This window comes from Anguilla rostrata, chromosome 2, assembly GCF_018555375.3.
Source record: "Anguilla rostrata isolate EN2019 chromosome 2, ASM1855537v3, whole genome shotgun sequence".
Lineage (NCBI taxonomy): Eukaryota > Metazoa > Chordata > Actinopteri > Anguilliformes > Anguillidae > Anguilla > Anguilla rostrata.
Window position 1 is genome coordinate 16,248,362 of NC_057934.1, and position 26,188 is coordinate 16,274,549.

General features: G+C 42.0%; 2 protein-coding genes across 5 annotated transcripts in view; both read right to left on the reverse strand.

Moving 5' to 3' along the window:
- Nucleotides 1-56: 56 nt before the first annotated feature.
- On the reverse strand, nt 57-10,456 carry pdcd4b (programmed cell death 4b). 3 transcript variants are annotated; one of them, XM_064320789.1, is made up of 12 exons: nt 10,311-10,456; nt 9,572-9,677; nt 8,218-8,523; nt 6,029-6,123; nt 5,153-5,266; nt 4,381-4,602; nt 2,576-2,673; nt 2,263-2,377; nt 1,645-1,752; nt 1,294-1,404; nt 1,005-1,144; nt 57-250 (listed from the first exon to the last, which is right to left on the reverse strand). In XM_064320789.1, exons 2-12 carry the CDS (start codon nt 9,612-9,614, stop codon nt 190-192), a joined length of 1,413 nt encoding a protein of 470 aa, XP_064176859.1. In that variant the 5' UTR covers nt 9,615-9,677; nt 10,311-10,456; the 3' UTR covers nt 57-189. The 3 variants fall into 3 exon arrangements, with proteins under 3 accessions (XP_064176859.1, XP_064176858.1, XP_064176860.1); XM_064320788.1 differs by lacking the exon at nt 10,311-10,456 and adding an exon at nt 9,823-10,028; XM_064320790.1 differs by lacking the exons at nt 5,153-5,266; nt 10,311-10,456 and adding an exon at nt 9,823-10,031.
- Nucleotides 10,457-13,265: 2,809 nt separating this feature from the next.
- rbm20 (RNA binding motif protein 20) overlaps nt 13,266-26,188 on the reverse strand; it is a 50,432-nt gene continuing 37,509 nt past the window's right edge. Inside the window, exons 6-14 of one of the 2 annotated variants that reach the window (XM_064320794.1) lie at nt 22,613-22,756; nt 22,161-22,292; nt 21,973-22,052; nt 21,027-21,660; nt 20,027-20,143; nt 18,332-18,857; nt 18,030-18,146; nt 17,023-17,144; nt 13,266-15,172 (exon numbers count right to left, since the gene is read on the reverse strand). In XM_064320794.1, the coding sequence (XP_064176864.1) occupies nt 15,098-15,172; nt 17,023-17,144; nt 18,030-18,146; nt 18,332-18,857; nt 20,027-20,143; nt 21,027-21,660; nt 21,973-22,052; nt 22,161-22,292; nt 22,613-22,756 (1,947 nt within the window). In that variant the 3' untranslated portion in view covers nt 13,266-15,097. The remainder of the gene's footprint in view (nt 15,173-17,022; nt 17,145-18,029; nt 18,147-18,331; nt 18,858-20,026; nt 20,144-21,026; nt 21,661-21,972; nt 22,053-22,160; nt 22,293-22,612; nt 22,757-26,188) is intronic. The other variant, XM_064320795.1, reaches the window with a different exon arrangement.

Consider the following 26,188-nt stretch of genomic DNA (forward strand, 5'->3'; position numbering starts at 1 on the left):
ACCTCCTAACAGAAAAAAAGAAAAAGTACCTTTAATTTCCATAACACCCATAAAAATTCCCCAAAAATGTACATTCTTTATCAATGAAAGGAGTGTTTGGTACCCAAACCGTTATGACAGATATCTGAATTGTACAAATGAGCTCCAGTTTTCTGAATACTACTGGCACATGGTTCCCAGAGTTTCTGCTCAGTAGCTCTCCAGTTTAAGACGACCGCCATCCCCTTCGCTCACAAATCTCTTGCGACCTCTGGAAAACGAACATACAGAACGTGAGATTAGTACGGCCGTACATCTCAGAAACGCGTCTGTAGGGACGGATTATTTTTTTGTGGGGCCGTTTATGTTTATATCAGTTAGGGCAAATTATTCAGATATTAGGATGTCATTTCTTGAATAGTTATGAGAATTCTGTACTGAAATAAGACTTGACAATCAGTGATCATATAGAATTATGTGGGGAGCAAAGCTGAGATCATAGAGGTCATGGCGCACTTTGTACCAAGGCACTACAGGGTTCTAAAGAGTTAAATAAACTGCAAATCAAAAGACAAGATATAATTCAGTCAGATCCATAAAAGGTTCATGAAAAAGGTACATTATGCCATTACATCTCATTTTATAATAGTTTATCATTTGCTGAACAGATATTTCTCTTAACAAAAGAGTGGCATTCCAGCATTTTGAATATTCACAGACAGCATGGTCATAACATTATTCATAAAGCAAAAAAAAAATGAAAAGAGAAGAAAAGATGGATACTGTGAACTTTGTTTTTGTAAAAATCCTGAATGCACATGGAAATTTGTCCTTATTTGTTGTTGGAACTGTACAGAATGCACATAATCCAGGAAATGGTGAATATACGGATGCATGTAATGGGACATTTTGTGTTTTGTTAATTGCAAAAGACACAAGGGCTCAGTCTGATTTCACATTGACAGTGCAGCAAAATCCTAAAGGACAATACTGGGGGGGAGGGGGGGGGGGGTAAAAGTACCTACCGAGAAGGACAGAGGTCCCTCATTCTTTTGTCTATAATACCAGCGCTGAAACTCTTCTCCACAAACTGCTCCAATACAGCATACGCACAGGGTACATCAATGTTGATTTCTGCTATTTCCATGTAAACTCTTTGATACCCCTGCATTTAAAAAGTGAACAACATTCATTAATCACAATGACGAGCAGATTAGAGATAAGAAGACCAAATTGATACACTACCACGTCATTATGCAACTGGCAGAATTTGTAACGGCGATATAATTTCCAAACACAAGAGGGCGCCATTACCCTTCTCATTTGGTCCACAGTGATCACAGAGGACTCCCACAGAAACTTCAGCAACTGCAGAACCATTTTGAATATTTTGTCCCCTTTAGACTCTAAGACCATGACTATTGCCTAGTATTGGAACAGAACACAAAAAAACAAAACAGTCAAATTTATTGATTCATCTACCTATTCCAGGCCCACCACATTACGAAAAATGAACATGCTGACAATTGTTTGATGGTGCAGTCCATCTAACGTTTTTTGTTTTTTTTGCAATAAAAACAGATTTTAAGGTTCAAATGTACCAGTGCTGTAAATTCTTTTCTGGATCCATTTTTTTTTTTCCAAAAAAATGCACGAGGGCCTTACCTCATAGACAAACTCATGGTGGAAGTGCGGAACCTCCAGCTCTCTCAAACATCTCTCTGCCTCCACCACATCTCCAGATAGAAGATACTCTTTCAGAAGCAGATTAACCTGATACAGACACAACGCAAGTACGTGTAAGCAAATCCTGGCCAAGCCAAAGTGGCAGCATTGGGCTAAGCATGTGACAAACAGATAAATTATAATTTAAAGCAGTTGTTTGAAATGTTCAGAGCTCTCAGGAGAGTGGGAATATGGCATTTTGTGTGTCACATGCTCAAGCTTGCAATGATATTGAAATAAATATCCACCATGGAATGCAAAATAACCTCATGAAATATGAATGTGGAAAGTCTACAGCAGATTTCATATCCAGATAAATGTTCTTCATTTTTAGGAGTCCTTTCTTCATATATCGATGCATTACATTCCTTTTTTGCTAATATTATTCAAAAGTCTATGAATTTTTTGACAGATGAACTTTAATTTGACATACACCAACATCACATAATATGCAACCCTTGAATAACACTTAGAACATGTATGTTACATGCTACCCATAAACAGGAGGTGTTATTGGGGAATGAACAGTCCATCACACTGCAAGCCCACGCCCCTCACCTCTTTGATGAGCTGGGTGACAGGTCTCTGGCCCCCGCCCGATCCCCACAGGTTGTCTATGCGGAGTCCCCCCCTGCTCATCTTCAGCAACACGGTCGCCCTGTCCAGCGCTGCCCTGTCAATCAAAGTAAATTCTGCCATTCAAAAGTAATCTTGGCATTCACTGTTTGTTATACCATATATTATATGGATGTGAGGTGCACTGAAGGAATATTAAAATAAAAAGTCATGGTTACATAAATACATATTTCCAGCACGATACGAGACGAGGCTGTGAATGTCTAAGAAATATAAATATTAGAAAAATCTATACCTTGCATGCTCACAGTCCACTTTCCCTTTGTAGCTCTCAATGTAACTTTTGGACAGGATTTCATCCCTGACCGCTCGAGCAATGAACTGGCCAACAAGCTGCAATACAAGGAAAGAAAATGCACGCGTTAGCTTCAGGCTGCATTACATAACGTTACGGCAGCAACGCGAGTTACCGCACTCTCAGCCCAGTGACAGCCAGCTGGAATATTTATGGCCGTTACTGCAAAATAACTACGTTGCCAAAGAGGATGCCGTCTCCTCTGTGGTCCAATCTGGTTCACGCTATTATAGTGTACCCACATTTTACTCCGGAAAAAATAAAATCTGGGCCTTTACGAAATGTGTACGATAAAATGAGCCGCTAGGGGCCTGTGCAGTCCGTAGCGTAACGCTGGCAACGAGGCGGCGTTTATTTGTTTACCGCGAGCCGCTCGTGCAGTGACTCGGACAGAAGAAAAAGCTGGCCTAGTGATTCTGAAGAGAACAAAGGCTGTGGTCAGCTGCCATTGTCTCTGGGCAGACTCTGTGAGAGACTGCTGCGCATCTGCCTGGGACTAAGCTCGTCCTGTTTGGGAACGAGAGAGAGAGAGAGCACAACAGAGAAAGTGAAAGAGAAATACAGAGAGTGAGAGAGAAAGCAAGAGAGAAAAACAAAGCAAGAGAGAGCAAGAAACAGAAAGTGAGAGAAAGAGACAGCAAGAGATCGAGAGAGAACAAGACAGAAAGACTCACCTCTTCAGGCTGCACCTCTCCCCCTCCCTCCCGTCCCCCCTGTAAATGACTAAACTTAGGGTTGTAACTAGGCAGCTGTTTCGTAGGTGACTAGGTGCATTAACTGTCTTAATGACTACTTGTATTTTTTCCATAGATTGCGTTGTTGCCGTTCTCGTTGTTAGTGTTAATCAGTTTAACCATCAGGGTCCAAGTTGAACTATGCGGTTGTTCCCTGCACTTGGACCGGTACTTCTCTCTAGGGGTTTCGTCATACTTGTTCCTGGTTATGGTTATACACTTTGTTGTACGTCGCTCTGGATAAGAGCGTCTGCCAAATGCCTGTAATGTAATGTAATGTAGAGAGAGAATGACAGAGAAAAAGAAAGCAAGAGAGAGCAAGAAACAGAAAGTGAGAGAAAGAGACGGCAAGAGATCGAGAGAGAACAAGACAGAAAGACAGAGAGAGAGCAAGAGATCGAGAGAGCAAGAGAGAAAGATAGAGAGAAAAGAGAACTCGAGAGCAAGAGAGAGAAAGAGACAGAGAGGGCCCTTTAAACTCCCTACGCTGAGCCAGCAGTTTGCTGACACAGAGACAATGGTGAGAGAGCCCAGCGTCTCTGCGCCTGAAAGAAAAGAGCTGAAACTCATCTCTGGCCGACCGAGGTGCGGTGACATCAGAGCCACCCGCTGCTGAGCCGACCTCACAGCGCTTCCTGTCAACCACAGCCACATTCGTTCAAAACAAAACAAGAAAAAAAAGAGAAGCTGCAGAACGCAGGAACAGATCACGAGCTGTAACATCACCGCTAGACTAGAAGCGATTGCCAGATGATCGCCGTCAAATTTCAGCAAGCTTACTGTTAACCAAGCCAGTGGGTGACTTTTTGGACAGAGGAGTCCAGTGATTTCATGGGACCTTCTGCCGGGTCCCCCCTTCAGAACAGAATAAAGTCGGCTGGTTTTGTATTTGTTTGATAGTTTCCTGTGTTGGCGTCGAGGCCCCCCAGTTATGTTTGCTTACCCTCTCTCGCTCTCAAATGTCACATCAATTTAACCGAACGCCCCCCTACCTCCCGGCGGCACTCTCACCTGCGGCGCCCCCGGGGTGTCCAGCACCAGGTCCGGGAGCTCGCGCAGCAGCTTGTGGAAGGCGGTCTCCACGTCCCGGAGGGAGAGCACCCGCCCGCACAGGTCCGACAGCAGCCGGGACGTCAGCTCCCTGTGGCTGGCCTTGGCCTCCAGGGCCAGGGACACGGCCAGCATGGGCACCCCGCTCCTCATGTGGCCCAGGTTCAGCTCCGCCAGCAGCTCCTGGAGGGCCCAAACCCACACCGCCGGGGGCAGAGCGGTAACACTTCATTAGAACGAGACGCCGCTTCATTATTACTGCGGCCTTCCCACCTTCCAGAGCAGTTTTCCTCAGGACGAGCGCGCGTCATGGTGACACATGACAATAAGGCTTCCTATTGTGGACATTATGCAAATATAGGCTGTTAAAAACAGAATCCACGGTAAAGGCACTTGCCAAAAGAGCAGGCTGGCCCCATGGCTGAGACAGCACAGATTTATGACTCATGGGGGGGGGGGGGGGCTTAATCAACTAGGACCTGAAGCCTGCTGTTGTAGGACACAATTGACTCCCTCTAGAGGTAGGGCGGGTTTAAGTTGGCCAGGGTGTCTTGGGTGGCTCCCGCATTAGTTCTCCCCAATAATACACCTAGGCCACACAGGCTACCATTTCACACCAGTGAGACTTACTTGCCAATTGTTTTAGTGTGTTCATCTTGGTTCCAGAGGGTGGCAAGAAAAACTTTTATTTATTTATTTATTTTAATCTAAGGTGAAGACCTTTCAGACTTACCGCCACTTCACTGGTGTCCCCGTGCTCGAAATACTCCTGCACGATTGGTGTTACCGTCTTCTCAAAGTCTTTCTCATCCAGAGGCAACACCACGGTCTCATACACACAATTTTCCTAGGATGCGGTTCAATCCATCAGTGGCACAATTCACAAACGGAAAGTTACGATCCCTAACCAAGTCCTAGGACAGACCTACACCCTTTCCCCCCATTTTGTCCAAGCACACTGACACACTTCAGATTTTAAATCGTTTTTTTTTTTGGTCATGCTGATGCATGACAGATCAACCTATTAGCATTATAGGTGCTAGTCTACTCAAAAAGCAAGTTGGCACAAGTTGTCAGCAATAAAGACTGAGGAGGTAAACACTTAAAGGTCAACAGTTACTGCTGCTCGCCGGCACACTGCCAGGAGTAGGCAAGGGTACACTACGAACTGTAATAAGGAGTCTTTTATCTTACAAACGTTCAGCTTTGGATTACAGGCAATGTCCAAGCTCTCAAAACAATATAAGGCGATGATAACATTTAGTGTGCTATTGCAAGACATTGTGGGTAATGTGAAGGGAGAAGCAAACGTGTTTTATTGGCTCCAACTTACGTGACCCTAATTCTAGCACTGTGAAAATGGCCTGTTAGACCTAATTTTAAATTGGCCCCCCATTATGAAATCTGGTAATTTGAGAAATGCTAAGCAAACCAAACTACCCAATGCATTTGTCAATATAAACACAATACCTCACAAAAGACACACTACTCAACTACACCGTGAACTTAGAGAGGGGAGACTAGGGTACAGCAATGCAAAGACTAGCAGCACAAAAGATGGTGCAATCTCCAAATTGTTTGCCGGCATGCAAGTACTAAGGGACATTACCTGGTCTTCATCATAATTTGGGTCTTTGACGTCCACCTCCTCAAGGTCGTAGACCTCTCCTGGTGGTCCCCAGACACCTTTACCCCCCGCTCCACCTGTGAATGAGGGATACATAAAAGAAGCTCTATAAGATTTCTCACTGCAGTTCCCACCAGTTGGGGGGGGGGGGGGGAATTCTACCCAGGATCACGTGTTAACTTCGGAATTGGCTGTATTTGACAAGCCACATTACAGTCATTTCTTTTTCTCTGAAAATCAAAGTGCAGTTAATTTTCTTTGGTCAACACTCAGTAATCAGTCATGCGAACTATCCGTTAGAACGTACAAGCAATCTGGAGCGTGGCTGTGAACATTTCCATCAAAGCAAACATAAATAAGCACAGAAATGTAGGTTTAACCATGTATCATCCAAAAATAACCTAATTGTAGCATACGGTCAGAGTGAATTCCCTGGGAGCAAAGGGAACAAGATGAAATATAAGTTTCTATTTTCATAAAAGTAAAACCGATGAACTTCCTCATCTGACAAATAGAAAAAGACTGGGTCGCACAGGAAATAAATTGTGTATAAACTCCTATGGAAAATACAGAAACCCTGAAAGAAATGGAAGCCCTGGCCAATATCTCAGTTTAGCAGTCATGTCAGAGAACAGACGTCAAAGATGAACAGTCTGTTGGTGATGCACTGATAACTCAGAATTCCATACTACATTGTTAAAGAACTGTAGATAAGATCCATTTAACAGAAGAATGTGTAATTGGCTTTACAGCGCAAAGCACGAAAACCTGCTTGTGCGATACCGCACTGTATCACTACGTATGCACACAAAAAGAAACGACAACCCAGACACGGCTCTGTGAAGCGGAAAAAAATACCTTACATAAGTCTGTGTGCATAGTGTGTAATATGCAGCCATGACCTTTTCTTTTTTACATATGTGCCTTTTACCCCGTAGACCTCCCTTTCCCGTTGCATAACCAGAGCTCCTGCCACACACTGTTGGCCTACATTAGCTGAGGGGCAGTGTACTGTAAGCAGGAGGAGAGATCGATGTCAGGTATTTCACTGGTGAGACACAAGGCAACATTTGCCTGACCAGTACACACAGACTGATTTGCATTTAAGAAGCACTGTCCTGGAGCAAACTGTCATCATGTTTTAGTCTTCCTTTAGGCCCCCCTTACCTGGAACACATATCTATAATTAGTTCAGTCAACTGTGCAGGCCCTTTTCAGTACATCTTGTTCCTTCACCGCCAGGGGAGATTCCACATCAACCGAGAATATTTTTGTTTCGGTAGCAAATTACAGTCGAAGAAAATCTTCAGAGAGACGCTCGCCAGTACACGACAGGGCCCAAATTGCAGTTGTTGGGATTACATAACCAGCAAGATTAATAGCCGCGCTAAGTCAGACGGCATTAGCAGGGGATGCCCGGATATAAACAAGACTTGGCACACGCCTGTGTTATTAGTGCCTGGATGACCAGTCGTCTCATGAAACACCTCCTGTCTTAGATCTTCGTGTGCTGTCCGTTTCATGAAGGCCTTTGTGAAAGCCCTACTTTTCTATAGAGATTAGTACAATTCAGTCTTCAAAACCACAAAATTGGCACTTCAGCCATCGCCCTGTAATAGCCTGGTAAATGCTGTTTTATCATGTAGCGCTCTGCAGCAAAATGGGTGCATCTGCTCAAACAGTTGTGATTTGACAGCACAGGCCACCCTTTAAAGGAGGCCAGGTGGTAAAGTCCCTTTGTGAAAAAAACTGCAAGATGATTTTTATCTGTTGACAATGCTTCCACTGCACTTGCACCAGCTTAATCATTAAGCTTAATTCCTTTTATTTACAGTGTTACAGCCACTGAGCACACTGCCCAATAAAAACAGGCAGGGACTTTTTTCTCCGTTGTCTGCACACAAATACATTGTGGGTATTGTTCCAATTTGATGGCAACTCAGATTACACCAAAATTACAAAGTGCCCTATTCGTACTGGAGCTACAAACAGTTATCATTTAAAGGCATATTGCACAGACACTGCAGATCTTATTGAACAGAAGACGTTTTAATGTAACTGAAGATAAATAAGGTCACAGTCAACAGAAGTAAAGTATTTCAAAATTTAAATAATATCCTACCATTTTCTCAATCTCAGTCTAGTACCAACAATCACTCCAGAGTACGTACCTTTCTTTGGCAAGCCCCTCCCTTTGCCCATTCGAGACCTTCTGTCCAGCAGTTTGCCCTTGGGGCTGGTGGGAGGTACAAGAGGGCCACGGGTGCTGTCCCCATTGTCGCTCAACGAGTCCCCCCGGCCAGAGTCCCTGGAGGAGTTCTTCCTCAGCCTCCTCTTGGCCTTGGCCTTCACCCTGGCCTCATGAATGGACGACGTGGGAGCGGCGATCCAGTTCCCGTTGATCTCGTTGTCAACCTTCCGGACGACCCCTCTCTCCTCATCGCCGGAGAGAAAAGAGTCGCTCAGGTCGTCCGCCTCTGCGTGAGGAAGGAATGAAACGTCAGGGCGCACTCTAAATTTCGCCGCTATGGCCAATAAACATCTAGAAATTCCTAAAAAGAATTGCATGATCTCTATGGTGATCGGTTTAGTGGCAGGTGAAATTGTGTCAGAGTTGTCTCATCCCAAATAACCTTACATCTCCCTACACAAGTTAATTCCTTGATATTGTTTTGAGGCCAAGACAACACAGAAAAACAATCATAATTATCTTAAACCCTTACAAATGAGTAGAAGTGAATCAAATCCATTTTCAGGCAGAAGCAATCAACATTAAGGTAGGCCAATATCTCAGTATATGGGGCATGCAGGAAAACAGATTTCAAGGATTAACAGCCTTTTTATGACAACACAATTGATAACTGATAACAGAATGCTAGACTGCTTGCATAAGTATAACATATTGGTTTTAAAACAAACCATTATATATATCCCACTGTCCAAAAGCTGTGAATGCACAATGAATATAGTACACACAACGTTCTACAAAATAATTATGAACGAGTATCAGAAAGACTAGCACATTAAACTATTTGGAGACTCACACATAAATGTACCTAATCAATTATGTATTATTTTTATTTTTATTTCATGACGCCTACCTCTATCAAGACAAATTCTTTACGTCAATAAATGTGTAAAGCACAGGCACGCCTTGCCATTCTATTTTTTTATTGACATTCCTTAAGCCCGACATAATGTTACATAACAAATTTTGTTTATTGTGACAACCGGGACCAACTTACCATAACGGAAGCAACTAGGTCTTTGTTTTGAATGATAACGTTAGCTCATTATATTTCATGTTTAGGAAAGTTTCTTACACTAGAATGACAATCCTTAAAAAGTACTGAACAGACTGAATACCCGGAGCTAGTTAGACCAGTATATACACAAGTCATCAATGCATGACAGAAGTAGGGCATACCATTTTCTAGGGAAACATACTTTATTATTATTATTTTAAATCACTGACGGACATACAAACCTGCATTTTTAAACATACCAGATGTATAATTAACTTACCTACTGGGTTAGCATTAAGCCATGCCTCGCATTCAGTTGCCATGGTTTTAAAAAGTGAAATGCAGCAAAAATAAAAACGTGCGGTGAAGAAAAAACCTCTTGACACCTAAAATAGTAAAGTAAAAACGTATTTTATTTTGCTCCTACAGTGTTCTGTGCTGTTTAATCGTTAGCTGGTCAAGACTCAAACCTGAACTGCCACACATATCCATTTAGAATCCTTTCAGATGCATGCCAAAAACAAAGCTCACCCAATTCCCTGTCCACCCGCTGCAGAGCATGCAACAATAATTTCCGGCTCAAATCAGTTAAGATCCACAGCCAGCTAACTCTATCACTGCAATATCCCTAACGTCTTGTGAATAGGTTATATAAAAAATGCATCTTGAACTTGCTGGCGATCTAAGTTGCATGCGTAGTATATTGTCCATGCAAACTGTGCAGAATATTGCATTCTTTGTCGACAATAAACTAGCCAACTACCAGCATACGCATAAACTTTTATTGCTCACATGAAATTTGCTAGCCTGGGGCAGGCTTGCAAGTTGTTAGGTTTTACTAACTCGCGATCAGCTGCTGATAGAAATAATCAAATAATTGCGAGCTAGCGTACTAATATATTCAGAACGTAGACAAAGCCAGTTAGCAAGCTAGCTAGAATGTTATCATATTTACACGAATGCATTTTGCAGTCACTAACGTTCTTTACAGGAACTAAAATGGTAAACAAATCACTTACCAGTCAATACCCTGTCTAAGCTGTAAGTTGAAGTGTGTTGCTGCTGTTTTTGTGTTCTCTGCCCAGCAACACTGTCATATGACGCCATTCTTCAGATTTCTTATTGGTCTACGTGTGGAGGCGGATGAGGCGAGACACCAATGGGAACGACCCAGGAGGATTCTTTTTACATATTTCTGTAACAGGATATAACGTTAGCTGGATAGAAAACAATTTGGAGTGTGCTGCCATCTGCTTTTGGTGGTTCGCCAGCGATAACCGCATGATGCATCAAATTTTGGATTGTGTTACTTTAAAAATTCGAGCATTACATTAGATTACAGATGATGTCTGCAATGATGTTAACGTTACTATTTTCATTTTAGTGCTTACGCAAGAAGTAGCTGCGATAAGTAAAAGAAAAAACTGTCATTTAAATTGACAACGACTTGCCATGGTGATGACTTCATGGATTGTTAAAGTTACGTAACCGAGTACTGTAGCCTGCCTATTCCATGTTCAGTGTTGGGCGGTCTCAAAGGCGGACGAATAAAAGCTGCCTTGTGTGGACGAGAGAAAAAAAATGTTACATTACATGGATAGAAAAGGGAACTATTATTGATAGGTTTCATAATAAAAATCTTCTCTCCCACCGAGCGTGTATAAATTGGTGAAGGGGGAGGAGGACGATATTTGGTTACGTAGAGTGAACCGAGAAGATGTTTTAAAAACTGTTTAGTATGAGCATTTGAGGCTGTTTCCTTCAAATAAATATAGCTTATATACTGAACGACATATTGCTTTATTTGGAGACAAACATACTGTATTTCTTGGCGTTATTGTTATTGTATTTTTACAACATCCATGTGTTCACAACTCGCAATAGGTCTACGTGATCAGTGCACAATGAATTTCGAATGAATCATAACATGATGACTTCCGTGGTTATACAGGGAACATAATAGACCTATTTAATTGGTATGCCAAGGATAATGTTTAATTATATCCCGTTTTCCCAAATCATTTTGCTGACAGTAGTCATCTATTGTGTCAGTGATGGAGCTAACCATATGGTGATAGAATGATTTTAATGGTTTTATTAATAAACAAACTACTTCTATTTTTCACATAAGAATTAACAAATGATTCAAGAACAAGCATGATTTAAAAGTGAGAGTAGAGTTTATACTGTATGCGGTGTATTTATTGTAAATACAGTCACAAACATACTTTACAGAATAGGAAGGCCAAAACGGGATCCAAATCACCACATGGGGGAGCAATTTCCTTGAATTTGTCGTAACCCTTTTGTTTGGAGCTTGACTACTTCCTGTTTTAGTTTTTTTTTTTTTTTTTTAACTTATAGTCCCCTACTTCCTGCCTACCTACTTGATTAGGCTTTTATTTTGTGTTTTTATACAGCCCAGTTAAAATTCAGCTCCATGCGTCCTTGTTTATGAAGTCAAGTTTATGGATGATATAAAATCATTTAATAATTTGAATAATAATTTGGGGGATCAAACTCTCCACATTATTCCTGCTTCCTGTACATCAACTACAGTCCTGGACTGAATTAAAATTACTGCTAACATGAATCTGTTGTTGGATCCATCAGGCCCAACTGATAAATTCCAATATACTGCTAGCTTTAGTCACCACCCAAGGGCCATCATATAACATAGTTTACAATATATATGTATAAATATAAACATTTATCTCATTTTCATCCTTCCTCATGTACTGTGAATTTGATTACCTGTTGTTCCAGATACTGGCTGATGGACATGTCTATGCAATCTCAGGGACAGGAATGCTGAAGAGTATAAGTGAACACCATTGGCATGAACTGTCAGGTGGCATTGACAATTGACTGTGAAATAACATCATACCATATGAATTAATTAGCTGTTGGTAATATAGGCCCTTCAGAGGTAAAGAGTCAATTAACAGCTAAAATTATGGAAACTTAATCTGAATAAATAAATAAATAAATAAATTAATTAATTAAAATTCTATACACAGTGGTCCCCAGGTCTGAATTTGAAAAGCCCTTACTTAATGTGACATATTACTGGTGGTGTGATAGAATAATGGTAGTTGAAAAAATAGATTTTGCACTCATCTTTGCAATCGGAGGTGAGCCCCATTGACGTAGTGTCCTCTGTCACCTGCGGAACCTGCAGACTAGCACACAGCTTCTATTTCTCTATTTCCCACCCAGCAATCGACCAGCTGGGCTGCACTGCTACTCTGCCAAAGGATAACCAATCACAGGTGTCCAACAGACCAGCAGAGTTGCTTTTACATGATGATGCAAGTAATATCCTTCTGACTTAAACCCTCCTTCTCCAGGTGAGGTTACAATCACGTATCATTTCATCTGTCTCCCAAACATATTCTGCACTGGTTTGATCATGTTTAATTTCAGATCATGAGGCGTATTACTGTTTTAGCATTAGATACGTCACTCAGGAGCACAAATTATTAGCATCTTTACAGAATGTTTTTTTTTTCCAGCCACAATGTGGATCTCTACTACATGTAAAAAAAAAAAGAAACGGGCATAAGTTTAATGGGGCCCTCGGCCTGGTATTGAATCTGGACTGGAGCTAACAGTGCTGACTGGCTGGCTGCCCTGTAGCACGTAACATAACTGACTGTAGTGTCACAAAGATAGTGAGGGATTTCTGTCTCCCGGAGGACTTGTCTCATTGTGCACCAGCGCCTCCCTCTAGTACACAGTGTCCACAGTGCCTGTTTAAGCAGCACACTCTGACCCAGAGTCTGTACAAACTTAAGTGGTGCATTAGAGTGAGAAGAAGCAGTGGCTCACATTATGTTTGAAGGGCACATGCATGTATACGCTTTCCCAAATTCACAAACTTTTAGTGATTGGAAGAACACAATTGTACAGTAAACTCCAAATTGGGTAAAAATGTGAGTAAAATAAAGAAATAAATACATGAAAGCACAACCTTTTACTTTTTTTCAAAATGTTTATTTAAATATGTGTTTAAGAACACCCCTTGTTAAAAACAATGAACTAATAAGCCCGCTGAATTCCGGGTCCCAGAGTTTTCACAGTATATAAAAGAGAAAGAAGACAACGTCAAAATCCAGTGTGCATCATCCCATTACACCAAATCACCACACACTTACATTTGAATTATTTATTTATATGAATACATAATAATATATTTATGTATATTACTATTTATTAAACTGCAATAAATAAAAAGCGCACATGGTCCAGTTCAAGTATCTTTACAGTAATCCCTTGTTCAGGATGTTTTTGGTGTCCGTATTGCATAAAAGCCTGTTTATTAACAATGACTTCAGAAACCACAAACAACAAATTTTACAAAAGAGTTCAGATATTGCATTTCATTCTGTTTCCCATGAGCAGATTCGGACACCTTGCAAATACCCAACTCCCCAGCCCACTCCCTCACTCCAAATCCTGGTTCATCATGATAACTGACCATATACCATTTTATTTTTTTAATTCTGGGGCATAAAATCCAAATATTACTATTGGGGTACACAGGAATTACTCTTATAATCGCAAAGACAAACAATCTGGAAAAGGAATGGACCCAGCCAGAGTAGTCAGTCTTATTCACATTCGCTGCTTTAGCTGCATTAAAGAAGTGAATATGGTAGCCGTTGAAGGGTGGCATTGAGAAAGAAAATTTGGCACATGTACTTGGCACAAATAGTGTACATTTCTTGAAAATAAGCAGTCTGGCTAAGATTGAATCAACATACATCTTACTTTGACTCATGATGAATTGAAAATGTTGTTTTTTTCTTATACACTGATTGGCAAGTTCGGCAATCGCCAAAATTACTTGGCCCCGCACTGTGTAATTCAAAGTTAAGGACAAATGTTGACTGAATCCATGCCTCTGTTTTCATTTTGGAGGGTAAATCTGAAAGAAAATTAAATAAGTAAAGGTTTGTGCCCGTCTTTATTTTGGCACATTTAAGGGTGATTTCCCTAACATGTGAGGAAAGAGAGAACCAGACTTCAAAGGCCAGGGTGGAGCATCACAGAGTCTGTGGAATAAACTAAGCAGGGCCTCTAAGACCATAGCATACTGGTCTGCTGTGGAAGTAACAAAGAGACTATTAAAAGATAAACTGAACAGGAGCAAATAGTAACCTCAGAAGTCTCCTGTTTTTATAAATTAGTAAATAAATTAGTGTTGCTACTAATATGACATGGCTAGGCACAATTAATAATAATAATAATAATAATAATAATAATAATAATAATAATAATAATAATAATGGTCTTCAGCTGCTTCTAAAATTCAAAAGAACTCAACATGTAACACTTTCAGATATTAACAAAATAAATTCCTCTACATCTGAAAATAAATAAAATTTACAGAAATATCTTTAGTATTTGTATATATGCTGTACACTTCTTGTTTCTTCTTAAACTCTGTAGAATATGTGGCAATCTGTTAACATTCCCATTGGTTGTAAGAGGGTTTAATGTCCTGAAGCATACAATAGTTTCGACTAGTACTTTTTGAAACCATCATGATGTGATATTAACCAAGAAAAATCATCTGTGAGTTATTAATTTATTTAAACCTTATTTTAGGTCTTTAAATGAAAGGGATATATTTATTTGGTTAAAAAAAAAACATTCATTCATTTAATTATAGATTCAGTGCATGATCCTGCTGATTTACCCAAAGTCCTCTGCTTCCCCGTGGATATATCCATTTGCGGAACACGGCCCCATTTTGGCCCTGCTGGGTCCTCCGGAGTCACGGGGCAGGGCCAGTCCCCTGCTACTCTGTGGAAGCCGGGCCAGTGAGCACGCTCTGTTTGTTCATGCTCTCCTCTGCTAAATGACTCAGATACTTCTGCAGACAGAAGACACCAGAAAGACATCAGAAAAGGCGTAAACCACACATTTGCACTCGCATTGTGTAAAAAGGCCAATTGAAACAACTGAAAAAGTTACTGTCACTACGTGAATCAGCCTCTTCACGCGAACGAGAACCTGCAACTTTCCAGAAAGTTATTCACATTTTCAAATAACAAAAATGCCACTCATATATATTTTATTCATAAGCATCGGCAGGTTTTTAATCCAATTTACGAGGCAGTGCACTTTCAAAGATTTATTAGAAAAATCAGCGAAGTGGAAAGTGTAAAAAGAGGAGAGTGCTGTAACAGGCAGATGCTTTCTGTGTGTCCGGGAGCTTTGCCATTAAAGGAGCACAGGGATCAAAGACCATTTTCTCCAAAGTCCTGTTAATCACAAGTGATTTATGCTGGAGAATCCCGACACGTCCGTGGGTGAAGATGAAGAACGCGCTGTTCCTGCACAGGGGGGGGAGCCCACCCCGCCCCTCCTTTCTGGGTTTGACCGACAGCGCAACTGTTTCCGAGCTTTTTCGCTCCGGAACGCGGTCCATAAAATGTCAGGGAGTATTTCCTCCGCGGGGTTTCAGCTGCGACCAGACCTTAGCGTCCGGAGCGCTAATGAGCAATATAATCCAGCTGAGAATGTGCGCGGCCCAGCCTCGGTCCACTGGGGGGACCTGGGGGAGTTGGGGGGTTTGTGGGGGAGGGATCCGCAGCGGCAGCTGAACGGCCCCCACGCCGCTGGTCTTGCCACGCACCAGGGACCGGGGGACGAGAGCGCTCTTCCACCGCGAAGTAACGCTCACCGCACCTCTCACTCGTCGGTCAAATTCACTTCAGACACCATGGAGATTACACGGCCACGCTTTCTCTCCCTCTCCCCCTCTTCTCAGCTGTCCAACCAGGCTGCAGTTTCTTCAGCCCGTGTCACAGTTAAAGCTGTGATATTGCCTGAGCTCTGGGGGCCTTACGTCTGCACCAAAAGTGCTTGCCTCAAGGCCAGTGGGAGGCAAGAGGTTTCAGTTACTCGGTCACTGACTGACTTTTCCCTCTAATGCTTTGTCTCAGGATAGGGTAGCAAACGCTGACATAACTTTGGCACCTTTCTTTCCTCTTGGCAATATAATATTTTTCCTTGTCAATACCTGTTAAAACTAAATTTAAAAAATTAAAAAACAATATTTCATGATTTCAGTCCCATATCACATCCTTAGAAACAATAAACTTGGGCCAATTAAGTTCAACCATTGGCGCTGTTCGGTATGAATGACCAAAAACAACTGTTAGGAATTACACAAGACGTTAGTTATATTTTCAAATAGAAAAGAGCATGTGTTAAGAAAAATAAAATAAAAAAGGTGCATCAAAATGCTGTGTGGTTGTCACAAACAAGGCTGAAACAAAATCTGCTGTTAAGCTAGTAGAGACAACTTCCACCATTTACAACTTTGCAGACCCTCATTAATTGATAGGGCTATTATAGCTAATGCACTGTTACATTTTCAGCTAGAACATAATGTTCACACAATGTTCCTGGGACATTGCCAGATGATGATGGCATTTTTATAATGCTGTAGGAACATTAACCCCTTTTCCACCCAGTTGTAGGAACTAAAAGTGGGCAGGAAGTATCCACAGTGGGGACTGAAACAGTTCCTGGAGCGCGTTCATGTTTGCTTTCCCATCTTAAGCGGCACAGACCCTCTTAAGGAGGGGATCTGGGGCCAAGAAATGCATCCATTGCGTCAAACCGTTTACTGGGCTGTCTATTTGAGCAACTCCGGTTATTGTGGTCTTTAATTTGACAGAATGCTGTTTGCTGATTGGTCAGCATAGGGCTCACCTGCAAGTTCCTGTAATGCACTTTACTCCTGCAGTGGGTGGTCTTGGCCTTCTCCTCGCTTGTGTAGAATAATCCGCACAGCTTGCAGTAAAAGCCGCTCCTAGGCACGATGAACTCCACTCCTGAACATGTCATCAGGATAATAAATAAACAGCCCATAATATACACCAGCATTTGCAGTCAACTGAGTTCTACTTGTAGATATGAGAGCAGCATATCTTAAGTTTTACTTTAAAATGCATTAATAAAAAATAAAAAACCAGGTTGATGTGCTATGTTTAAGCAACAATATATTCTTTATTGATCTATGGTTAAAGGTAGAACATGCATTTTTTTTTAAACTACTCACATAAATGTATGTCAACTGTGTATATATATATATATACTACGTCAATTTCCCAGGTTAGAAATACACAACCTAAAAAAAGTATTACTAATTAAACCATAGCAACACATCACCACTTATTTAGCGAGTACGTAGGTTGGTGGACAATTATGTCTCTGTGCGAATCGTACTGAAATGAAGTCAGCACATGTAACCAAATGACTGTACTGAACTAGATATCATTCCAAGTCAAGTGTACTGTGACTAAAAATACAATTTCCAGTGAGCTGTTTCACACCTTCACACCAATACCAGTACACTAACTGCTTAGTCAAACAAAACTGTTTAGTTTGAGATGTCTTGTACTGGAGCCATCAATCTCCCTCCCCCCCGCCCCGAAAAAAATTCATTCAAATAAATAAGAAGTAAAGTGCTGGACATGCCAAGTATTTATAAATTTGCCTTGAAGAGAGTTGGTGTGAGCTTGGTACATCTAATTAAAGAAGTGTGTCACAGTCTCTGGGTCTCATTTCAAATGCCAATTAAGTTACTCATCGGGTGTTTAAACATTATGTTGTGTTTTCATGCAAATACAACAGTTGAATTAATAATTCATTAATCACAAATAGGTGGTTTTTAATTTTAAAAAAGAGTAAAAAAATGTTTTTAATAATGCTCTCACCCAGTGGGATGCTGTTTTCATTGAAGACCTTCTCCTGTTCCCATGATGGTGAGTAGGCTGTTATCACCGCAACACCTAGCTGTCTGGGAGACTGTCTAAGCAAAGTACCGTGGACATCTAAAACAAATAATTCAGCACATGAATTCAAGCAACTGAAAATGGTGTGAAAATTTCCTCAATATTTTAGACCGCAAAATAGACAACTAGGAAAAAGAGAGTCAGTGTGTTTTGATAGAAATCATTGCTAAACACATATATTATTGTTTGACGGGAGTTAAAGATATCATGAATGTGTAACGTACCTTTTCTTTCACCCTGATTGTCATCCTTGCTAAGAGCCTCATTGGCGATCAGCAACAGACTTCCTGTTTTGCAGTCAGCTACAGCGTCCGTGGGCTTGCTGCCTCCGCACGCGTCCCTGTGATTGGAGAGGCCCTCCAGCGGCAGCTGGCTGAGAGGCGTGTCCGTGGCAACGGCCTGGAACGCATGGGCAGCAAAGGCGCCAAGGTCAGTGCCCGACCGCCGCTCCGCGCCTGCCAGGCCCTCGGAGCCAGCGCTGGACGACACGTCATTGGCTTTTTTCCGTGGCGCGGGTGGGGCGTCGGCGCACCCCTCCCGGTTCGTCCCCTCATTCCGAACGTGGTCCTTCTTTGGGTCCTGGCTGGCCGTCGTCTCCCCGGGCTCTTCCTGTCGCTCTGTGGGGAGGTCAGGCTCGATGATGGCGTCCTCCTCCTCCTCGCCCACCTCGTCCACCGTCACTAGCTCCTCCATGTTGCCCGGATACCAGATCTCCCCCTCCGTCTCCTCCCCGCTGTCCCAGCGCTCTGCCTGTAGAGCGAAGCTATGGAGCGTCAGTAATGCCATGATACATTGCAAGAAGCACAGGCCATGCAGAGGCCTAGCATATGCAGTCCTGTAGGCATAAGCCTATAGGACTGCATAGAGCAGCCATTTCCATTCCACTTTGATTGTTGGATATTAGTGCTCTGGAGAAATTGTACAATATATAATGCTGTAGTTCCATATACAAGGAGATCATGCTTGTGTTAGTGTTTGCATATGTGAGCAGCAAAGCACAGACATGCTTGGGTGCTAGCGGAAAAGTACATAGTAGTAATATTGTTCTATTTTCGTGTATGTTTTTGTGCATTGCAAGCTATGCATATTTTGTATTAGTGTTTTTATTAATGTCTTAGATGATTAAAAAAAAAAATCCAGTTATGGAACCACAGGAAGAGAAGCAGCTACTGACTGTTGAAACATTATTGCATTTTCACTCATAAGATGACAGGCCAATGCTCTGTAAATGTTTCAATTCATCAAGTCAATAGGAGGCCTGGGAATTAGTTTAACCTTTTAAAATAATCATTGAATTGTACCGGCTTTTTACTATGCTAATTTCTTTTTTTCAAAGAGCGTATTCACTCAAAACCAAAAAGTCATATTGACATTCAATTAAAAAATATCTTCCCTAGATATTCTATATAACAATAAACCCCATTCAGTCAACATTTGTCCTTGACTCTGAGCTAGTTATGCAAACACTGGACTGACTCTACAGGCTTCACATGGCTTGACAGTTGAACTTCATTGTATTATTATTTCAGTGCTCGACATTTCTGGCAATGTTTATTTATTTACTGAATTGTGAATAACAGCTTCCTTCAATTGATTGAATTTGAATGGACAAATTCAAATAAAGGCTTTTTCAAAACTCATTACTTCCTCCAACGAGAGCGCCTTGAACTGCATTGAAGTGAGCCCAGTTATATAAACTTTTTGCACTGAGGCACCCTTCTTTGCTCCCTTCGAGATATCTCTGCCCTTTTGTTCAATGAGCACCTTGTTGGTTCGTCCTGATCTCCGGAGCTCGTAGATATTTCTATACTTGAGCACCCAGTGATTGTTCTGTTTTTCTTCTGAATTTGAATTGAATTTGGGTGAGTACTGTTGCAATAAAATTTGTTGCAAGTGAACTGAATCGGCAGGTGACCCACCTCATTGTTTTTGCCTTCCTCAAACTCAGTGGGCTCCACGTTTTCACAGGAACCTAGAGGGGATCTTGACTTGTCCTTATTTTGCTTTTCTTCAGCCTCCTCTCCCTGTAATACACGCTGTACAGACTTTCAACTTTCAACACACTGTTATGTTTTGCCGAGAGCTGTTTCAGATGCTGCGATCCAAATAATATCTAGCAACCAACAACAATATCGTGCGAGATAACAACTGGGATTTGTGTGATGTATGTGAATAATACCAGTTTATCTGTTTTATATTTGTGCTTATCCCTTTCATCCTCACTCATAAATTCCAGATGTAGTGTAATAATATCTGTGGTCATAACTGGTGGACTAGCTACAGCATGTCATAAAGCCATGCGCTATTTCATCATACCCGTGATCTCCTGCATTGTCTACTGACCGGGAATCCAGACTTACACTCATCATTATGGTATCCATAGAAACCTTAATACATCAGATACAAATCTGGGATGAAAAGCACATCATCCTCTGTGTGAGTGTTTCACCGCAAGCACTGCTACAGGTATACACTGATCGAAGCTTCACTATGGGAGCAAGGAGACTGTTTTATTAAGTTTTTCATTTTCATTTAATAGCAGTCTTCTATGTTGCGGTCTTCTAAAATAAAAGCAGATACCTTCTAATCAATTATATACCACAGATACTAGTCCACATACTGTTGTAAACAAAGATATTCTTTACCCAAGGATTTTTACTAAAGCCCTATTCTTCTATCAAAGATAACCTTTATTAAAAAGAATCACAGATTCTCTACAGTAACATGAATATTTGCAATAGACATAAGGGTGTAGTCTTTTTATTGCAGCTCATTTGGTAGCTCTTCAATGCACACGTATGGATCTCTGTGACCTGTTTTAGCATGCACACAGGTCTAAAATAGTTTTTACAAAATAATTATTTTTGTGCTGAAAACTTGGTATTTGCACACATTGTTTTTTTTTAAAAATTCTCTCACCACTTTCTCGACTTCCTGTTTCCTGCTTGGGGTCTTTCCCTTCACCCCGGCTGGGGAGGTCTGTTTCCTGTCCTCGGCGGCCCTGTGGTCCGTGGAATCTCCCGGTGGCTCCGACTCCGAGTGTCGGGATCTGTGGTTCTCCGGCGTATCCCTCTTCTTTCCCTTCGCCTCATGCCTCTGGTAAACCTGCCTGGAGGGCTTGTCTGGCCTGTACGGGGGCTCCTGCTTGTAAAAGTCCTCCTCTTTGCTTCTGTAGGGCAGGAAAGGCGGAGCCTGGGGGCTGCTCCTGGTGTACCTGTCCCTGCCCCCCCTCTGGCCCTCAGCCCTCTCCTCAGTCGTCCGCGGGCTCGCCCTGTCCGTCGGCTGGAAGTAGGCCTTCCTCCACTCGGGGGGCCTGCTGCCGGGCTGGTCCCCGTCCCCGTTCCTCCAGCAGGCCTCGTCCCTCTCGTCCTGCCACGCGTGCGAAGACCAGTCCCAGGACGGGTGCCGGGGCCCTAGGCCGTTGCTCCGCTCGGCCCTGCAGGGCCCGGGGGGGCTGTGGGCAGAGCTGCAGGAGGTGAAGCTGGGGCTGTGGGACCGGGGGCTGAGCGACCGGCTGACGGGGCTGCGAGACCTCACTCGCTCCGGGGGGTAGCTGCAGACACCCAAAACCACATCACCGCCAGCAACAACAGCCCAGCGCAAGCCTATGCCAACGCAGTCACATTATAGTCACCGAGGGACAGAGCAAGACTACGTGTCCTGCCAAATGATTCTGTTCTGCCATAGCATTAGCGCTTTTAAATAGATCTTGATGGTCTTTGCAAGTCTTTTATATTTGTTGTGCAGAGGGCAAGTGACCAAAATAAACCCCCTATAAAACGATCCACAGCATGTGATTTTCCTTTGAGAATATTCACCAGGGCAGTTTCAAGGGAGATTCTAATTTTTAAAAACAAATTCTTACCAGTCAATCTCCTGTTTCTCATGCCTTTCCCTCTGTGAATTAATATCTTGGATGATAGACTCCACATCCTTCCCTGGTTTCTGTATGGATGGAAGTATGAATCATTGAAGTTGACCATCCCAGGAAAGCACTCGAATCGCCGAACATGACCTCGGAGCACTTTCTGACCACTGCAGCTGCAAGCCTACCTTCAGCTGTAGCTCCTTGTATCTCTTTGACATCCGGATCAGAAGCTTCTGCTCGTTTATTGTGGCTGGATTAAGCTGATAGTATTTCACCATCGCCTGAGCAGCCTCAACATAGGCCATTTCCAAAAAGGCCTGTGAAAAACACACACATACACACACACGCACAACGAGGAGTCAATATGAGGCTTTTTTTTTTTACAAGGCTCTTGTATCACTAGCCTGAAATAATTCAGGATTATGAATAAGAGCCACACAAATCCTCAAAAATATCTACAAGAAAGAAGGTTTAATGATAGTTATGGTGCACTGTCAAGCACTAAGAATGAACGTTATAATATTACCATGATGCTTTTTAAAAAATAAATACATTGCCAATAATTGGACCATTTGGACCATTTAGACCAATTATAACTGCCCCCCTTTCACCCCACTGAGCTAATGTCTGTCATTACCTGATGAGTGGAGCGCATGAGAATGTAATTGGTGACTTTTCCGAATGGGATCCCCAGGTTGATGACATCATTCTCGGTGCAGCTGCCCTCTGGGAGATTGCAGATGTGCACGACTCGACCTGGACCCGGCTTCCTCAGAGGAAACTGAAGTTTAAAAAAGAAAAAGCACCTCGTCAGCAGAGCAGCGTTGCAGCTTGAGATGCTGGTGTCCGTGCAAACAGCTCCAGTAAAAATGTTGCGTAACCATTGGCATTCCGCCATTTTTAAGCCAAACTGGATATAATTAGAATTGCTGTAAATCAATACAAAACGATTCGCTTGTCAGTATTCAGTTTTTACACATTCTCGAGTACTGTAAAACCTTGTATTGTTATGTAATAGCTACGATACCCAAAATAGTCATATAATAGTCATTAATGAGTATATAGTTAACTATTATATGCCTATATGCAAATATTTTGGATAGTGTGGCAACCAGTTAATTAGACAAAAAACTTTTTTGCATCACCACATTCCACTCAATCCACTTTGTGTTATGGTATTTGCTGTTCTCCAGCAGAGGGCTCCCTAGTGTTTTATTTATTGCATCATTGGTTTATTGTTGGTGTTAATCAGTTCACCTGTGGCCTGTTTTTTTTTTCTTATTGTTTTGTTGCATTTGTCTTGCCTGTTTTAGGTTTTCCAAACCTCTGAAATCTCTCTGTAATTATGATAGTGATAAGCATTTTCTTTTCTGTATTTATCAAAAATATCAGCTGACAACCACCCCTTATTTTATCAGTAATCCCCGTGAAGTATAGCAACCGCAGTGACTGCAAAGCTCCCATCTAGCTGGCCATGAGAACCAACATGGAGGTAAGGGCATCCTACTCTTACAGCTAGCTAACAAGGTAAATGAACAGAGGAATTCCATTGCGCAAGGTGGTTGTGTTTTTGCAAATGGATATTTTGTGGGTACCTCCGTGCTTGGGTTTGTCTGATAAGGCAATAGATTATGGGAGTATATGCTGGTAGAAAGGACAGAGGACATAGAGGTTCATTCAGGTCTACTCTGAGGACTGTAAAGAACTGTACAGGCCTGGATAAATGGCACAGTTGCCGGATTTACAGCAAAGCCTCATGAAATGTAGTGGACCAAATATTTTCAACGGAACAGAAATATTTACTTACCATTTAAAAAGAATCCAACCCTACAAAAATATCCATGTTTCCTTCCAGCCTGTATTCACCTGACATCTTAATATATGAGTAGTGACAGGTGTCAGGAAAAATTGTGTTGAATGTCTTTAATGAATTAACCTCTTCCACCCCATTAAGCTCGTGTTGTAAGATTGAGTGAGTGCATCTCATCCAGTCAGCTCATTCCTGCACACAACGTTTCATATAAAGCAGGACTGATGTTTCGGGGTCCAGGGGGCCCCACAGACTCTTCAAGCCGCCTGACTGACAGGGACATCTGCCGGGACACCCTGGGGCCCGCGCCCCCGAGGGTCAGTGCGTCGGGGTCAAAGTTCACGCAGGGATTTCTGAGGTGGAAATTCAGAGAGCGCTACGGTTTCACAACAGCTACTGGGCTTCAGAAACGGGCGAGGCAGTCATCCCAGCCCCGCATGCCGTGTTCATAGTCATGCTGTGACATCCGGCACTTTTTAACCCCACGCCGCGTGCAGATTTACACATAGGTACGCGGTACAACAAAATGGAACCATCTGTGATTAAGCTCGAGGTCTGGAGGAACTCTGAGTGAACTAAACATGGCTTAACCAAGTTAAACACACTTTAAAATAGCATTTAAATTTCAGCCAACTACAAGGCATTAATTGGGGATCTCTTACCACTTCTTAATTAAAAAAAAGGGTTTATGACTACAGGTATTCTACCCTAATATGAACGTCTTTTCATAAGATACTGACTCTGTTACATACTGACAAGGATTATTAAAAGCATCAAGATATCTTAAGAGCAGGCAGAGATCACCTTGCTATAATATGCTGCATAATTACAGGGATGATTTGGAGGTTCTGATTAAAAAGGTTTCCCTTTTCCGGGGACTCATAAAATGCTGTCAGAAAGTTAAAATATAAGTGCATTAACTTACACAGTACAAATTAAAACAGCACCAAGAACTAATATGACATTCAATATCGCACTCAATCATAAATGTATGACCAACTATATCAGGGAAGAAAAAACAAAAATAAACCTCTACAACGATGAATTTCAATTAAACAGTATTTTGAATGCAATTTTATGGAATTAAAACAGCAGCATTTTAGGATAAACACGTTACTGGGCTCTGGAAACGGTCTAAGCGCAGTTCTAATCACCCATGCCTGACTGTCAAAATGAAAAGTTGCTTTTGGCCTGGGAATTGGTTTTAATGATTATAGATATAAAAGTGATTTTATTACCAGGCTCACAAAAGACTAAATTCACTGAAAGAACATACAGGAGAGGTCACAGCCAGCTTGGCTCTGTAAGACAAGACAGAAATAGACCATGTGCTGCCTGTTTCTGCCCTCGAAATATAACAAGAGGAAAATGCAGTTTTTAAAGTTCTTTAATAACCCGAACTGGCATCGTACAAAAGGTATTCTCAGTACTTTCAATACATGTTAATGTAGACTTCATGATGTAAATCACTTGAAAAAAAATCTTGAAAGAACTGAAAACGCATGAGAATTGCTCTGACAAAACTTGACCGGCAGAAAGCTTGGTAGTATTGAAGGAGACTTGCAATTCATCCTACCATGCCAAAGATTTTTCTCAGCCTACATACTTTCTCATCTTGGCTGCACCTGAGTGTATTTGACTGTCAGATGTGTGGATGCTCGCTTTACTGATCAATCGCTGTATGTTAATTCACAGACCCTAATCATTTCCCAAAGCATCCGTCAATGTATGAACTGCTCAAGTGATTGAAATAGCATGAATGTTGCCGCAAAATGGGAAGCCCTTCCCCCCTGAATGAATGTTTTGAGGGTGCAATTTACTTTTTCAAGATTATATATTTCAATAGATCATTCCATTATTTAAAAAAGAAAATATTGATAGATACATAAATAAAGACACCTGCAGCTATAACACTGCCCTGTGGAAGGGTCTTGGATAGTCCACTGCATCTGTGCCCTTGAGGTTGGAGGGCTCTTGTTCCCAATAGGCATGTGCCTGCCCCTCTGCCTGCACATTTTCAGCACCTCCTGTCACTCATGTACAGCACATGACTGTCTACGAATGTCCGTAAAAACAGCTGCCACTTCTAAGGTCCCGGGCACTTGGCATCACCCAGGCGTTTTTGGCGCTCCGGGCAGCCGATGCGATGGCGGAACGCACAGTACGTAATGAACCTGGTGATGTTACGAGGGGAAAGCTCTTTCTGCAGTGTAACTGCCATTGGCATTGTGCACACTGCATGCACTAAGTCACCTCTAGTGACCTACACTTGGCTACCTTCAAAAGGCTTTGAATGGCACACATTCCTTTAATGTGCTCATTTGCTGAAATGCGCAGCTTGATTTATATTATTTTATTTTATTTTTACACACAGGCTAATAATCACTGTGCGCACCTATCGTC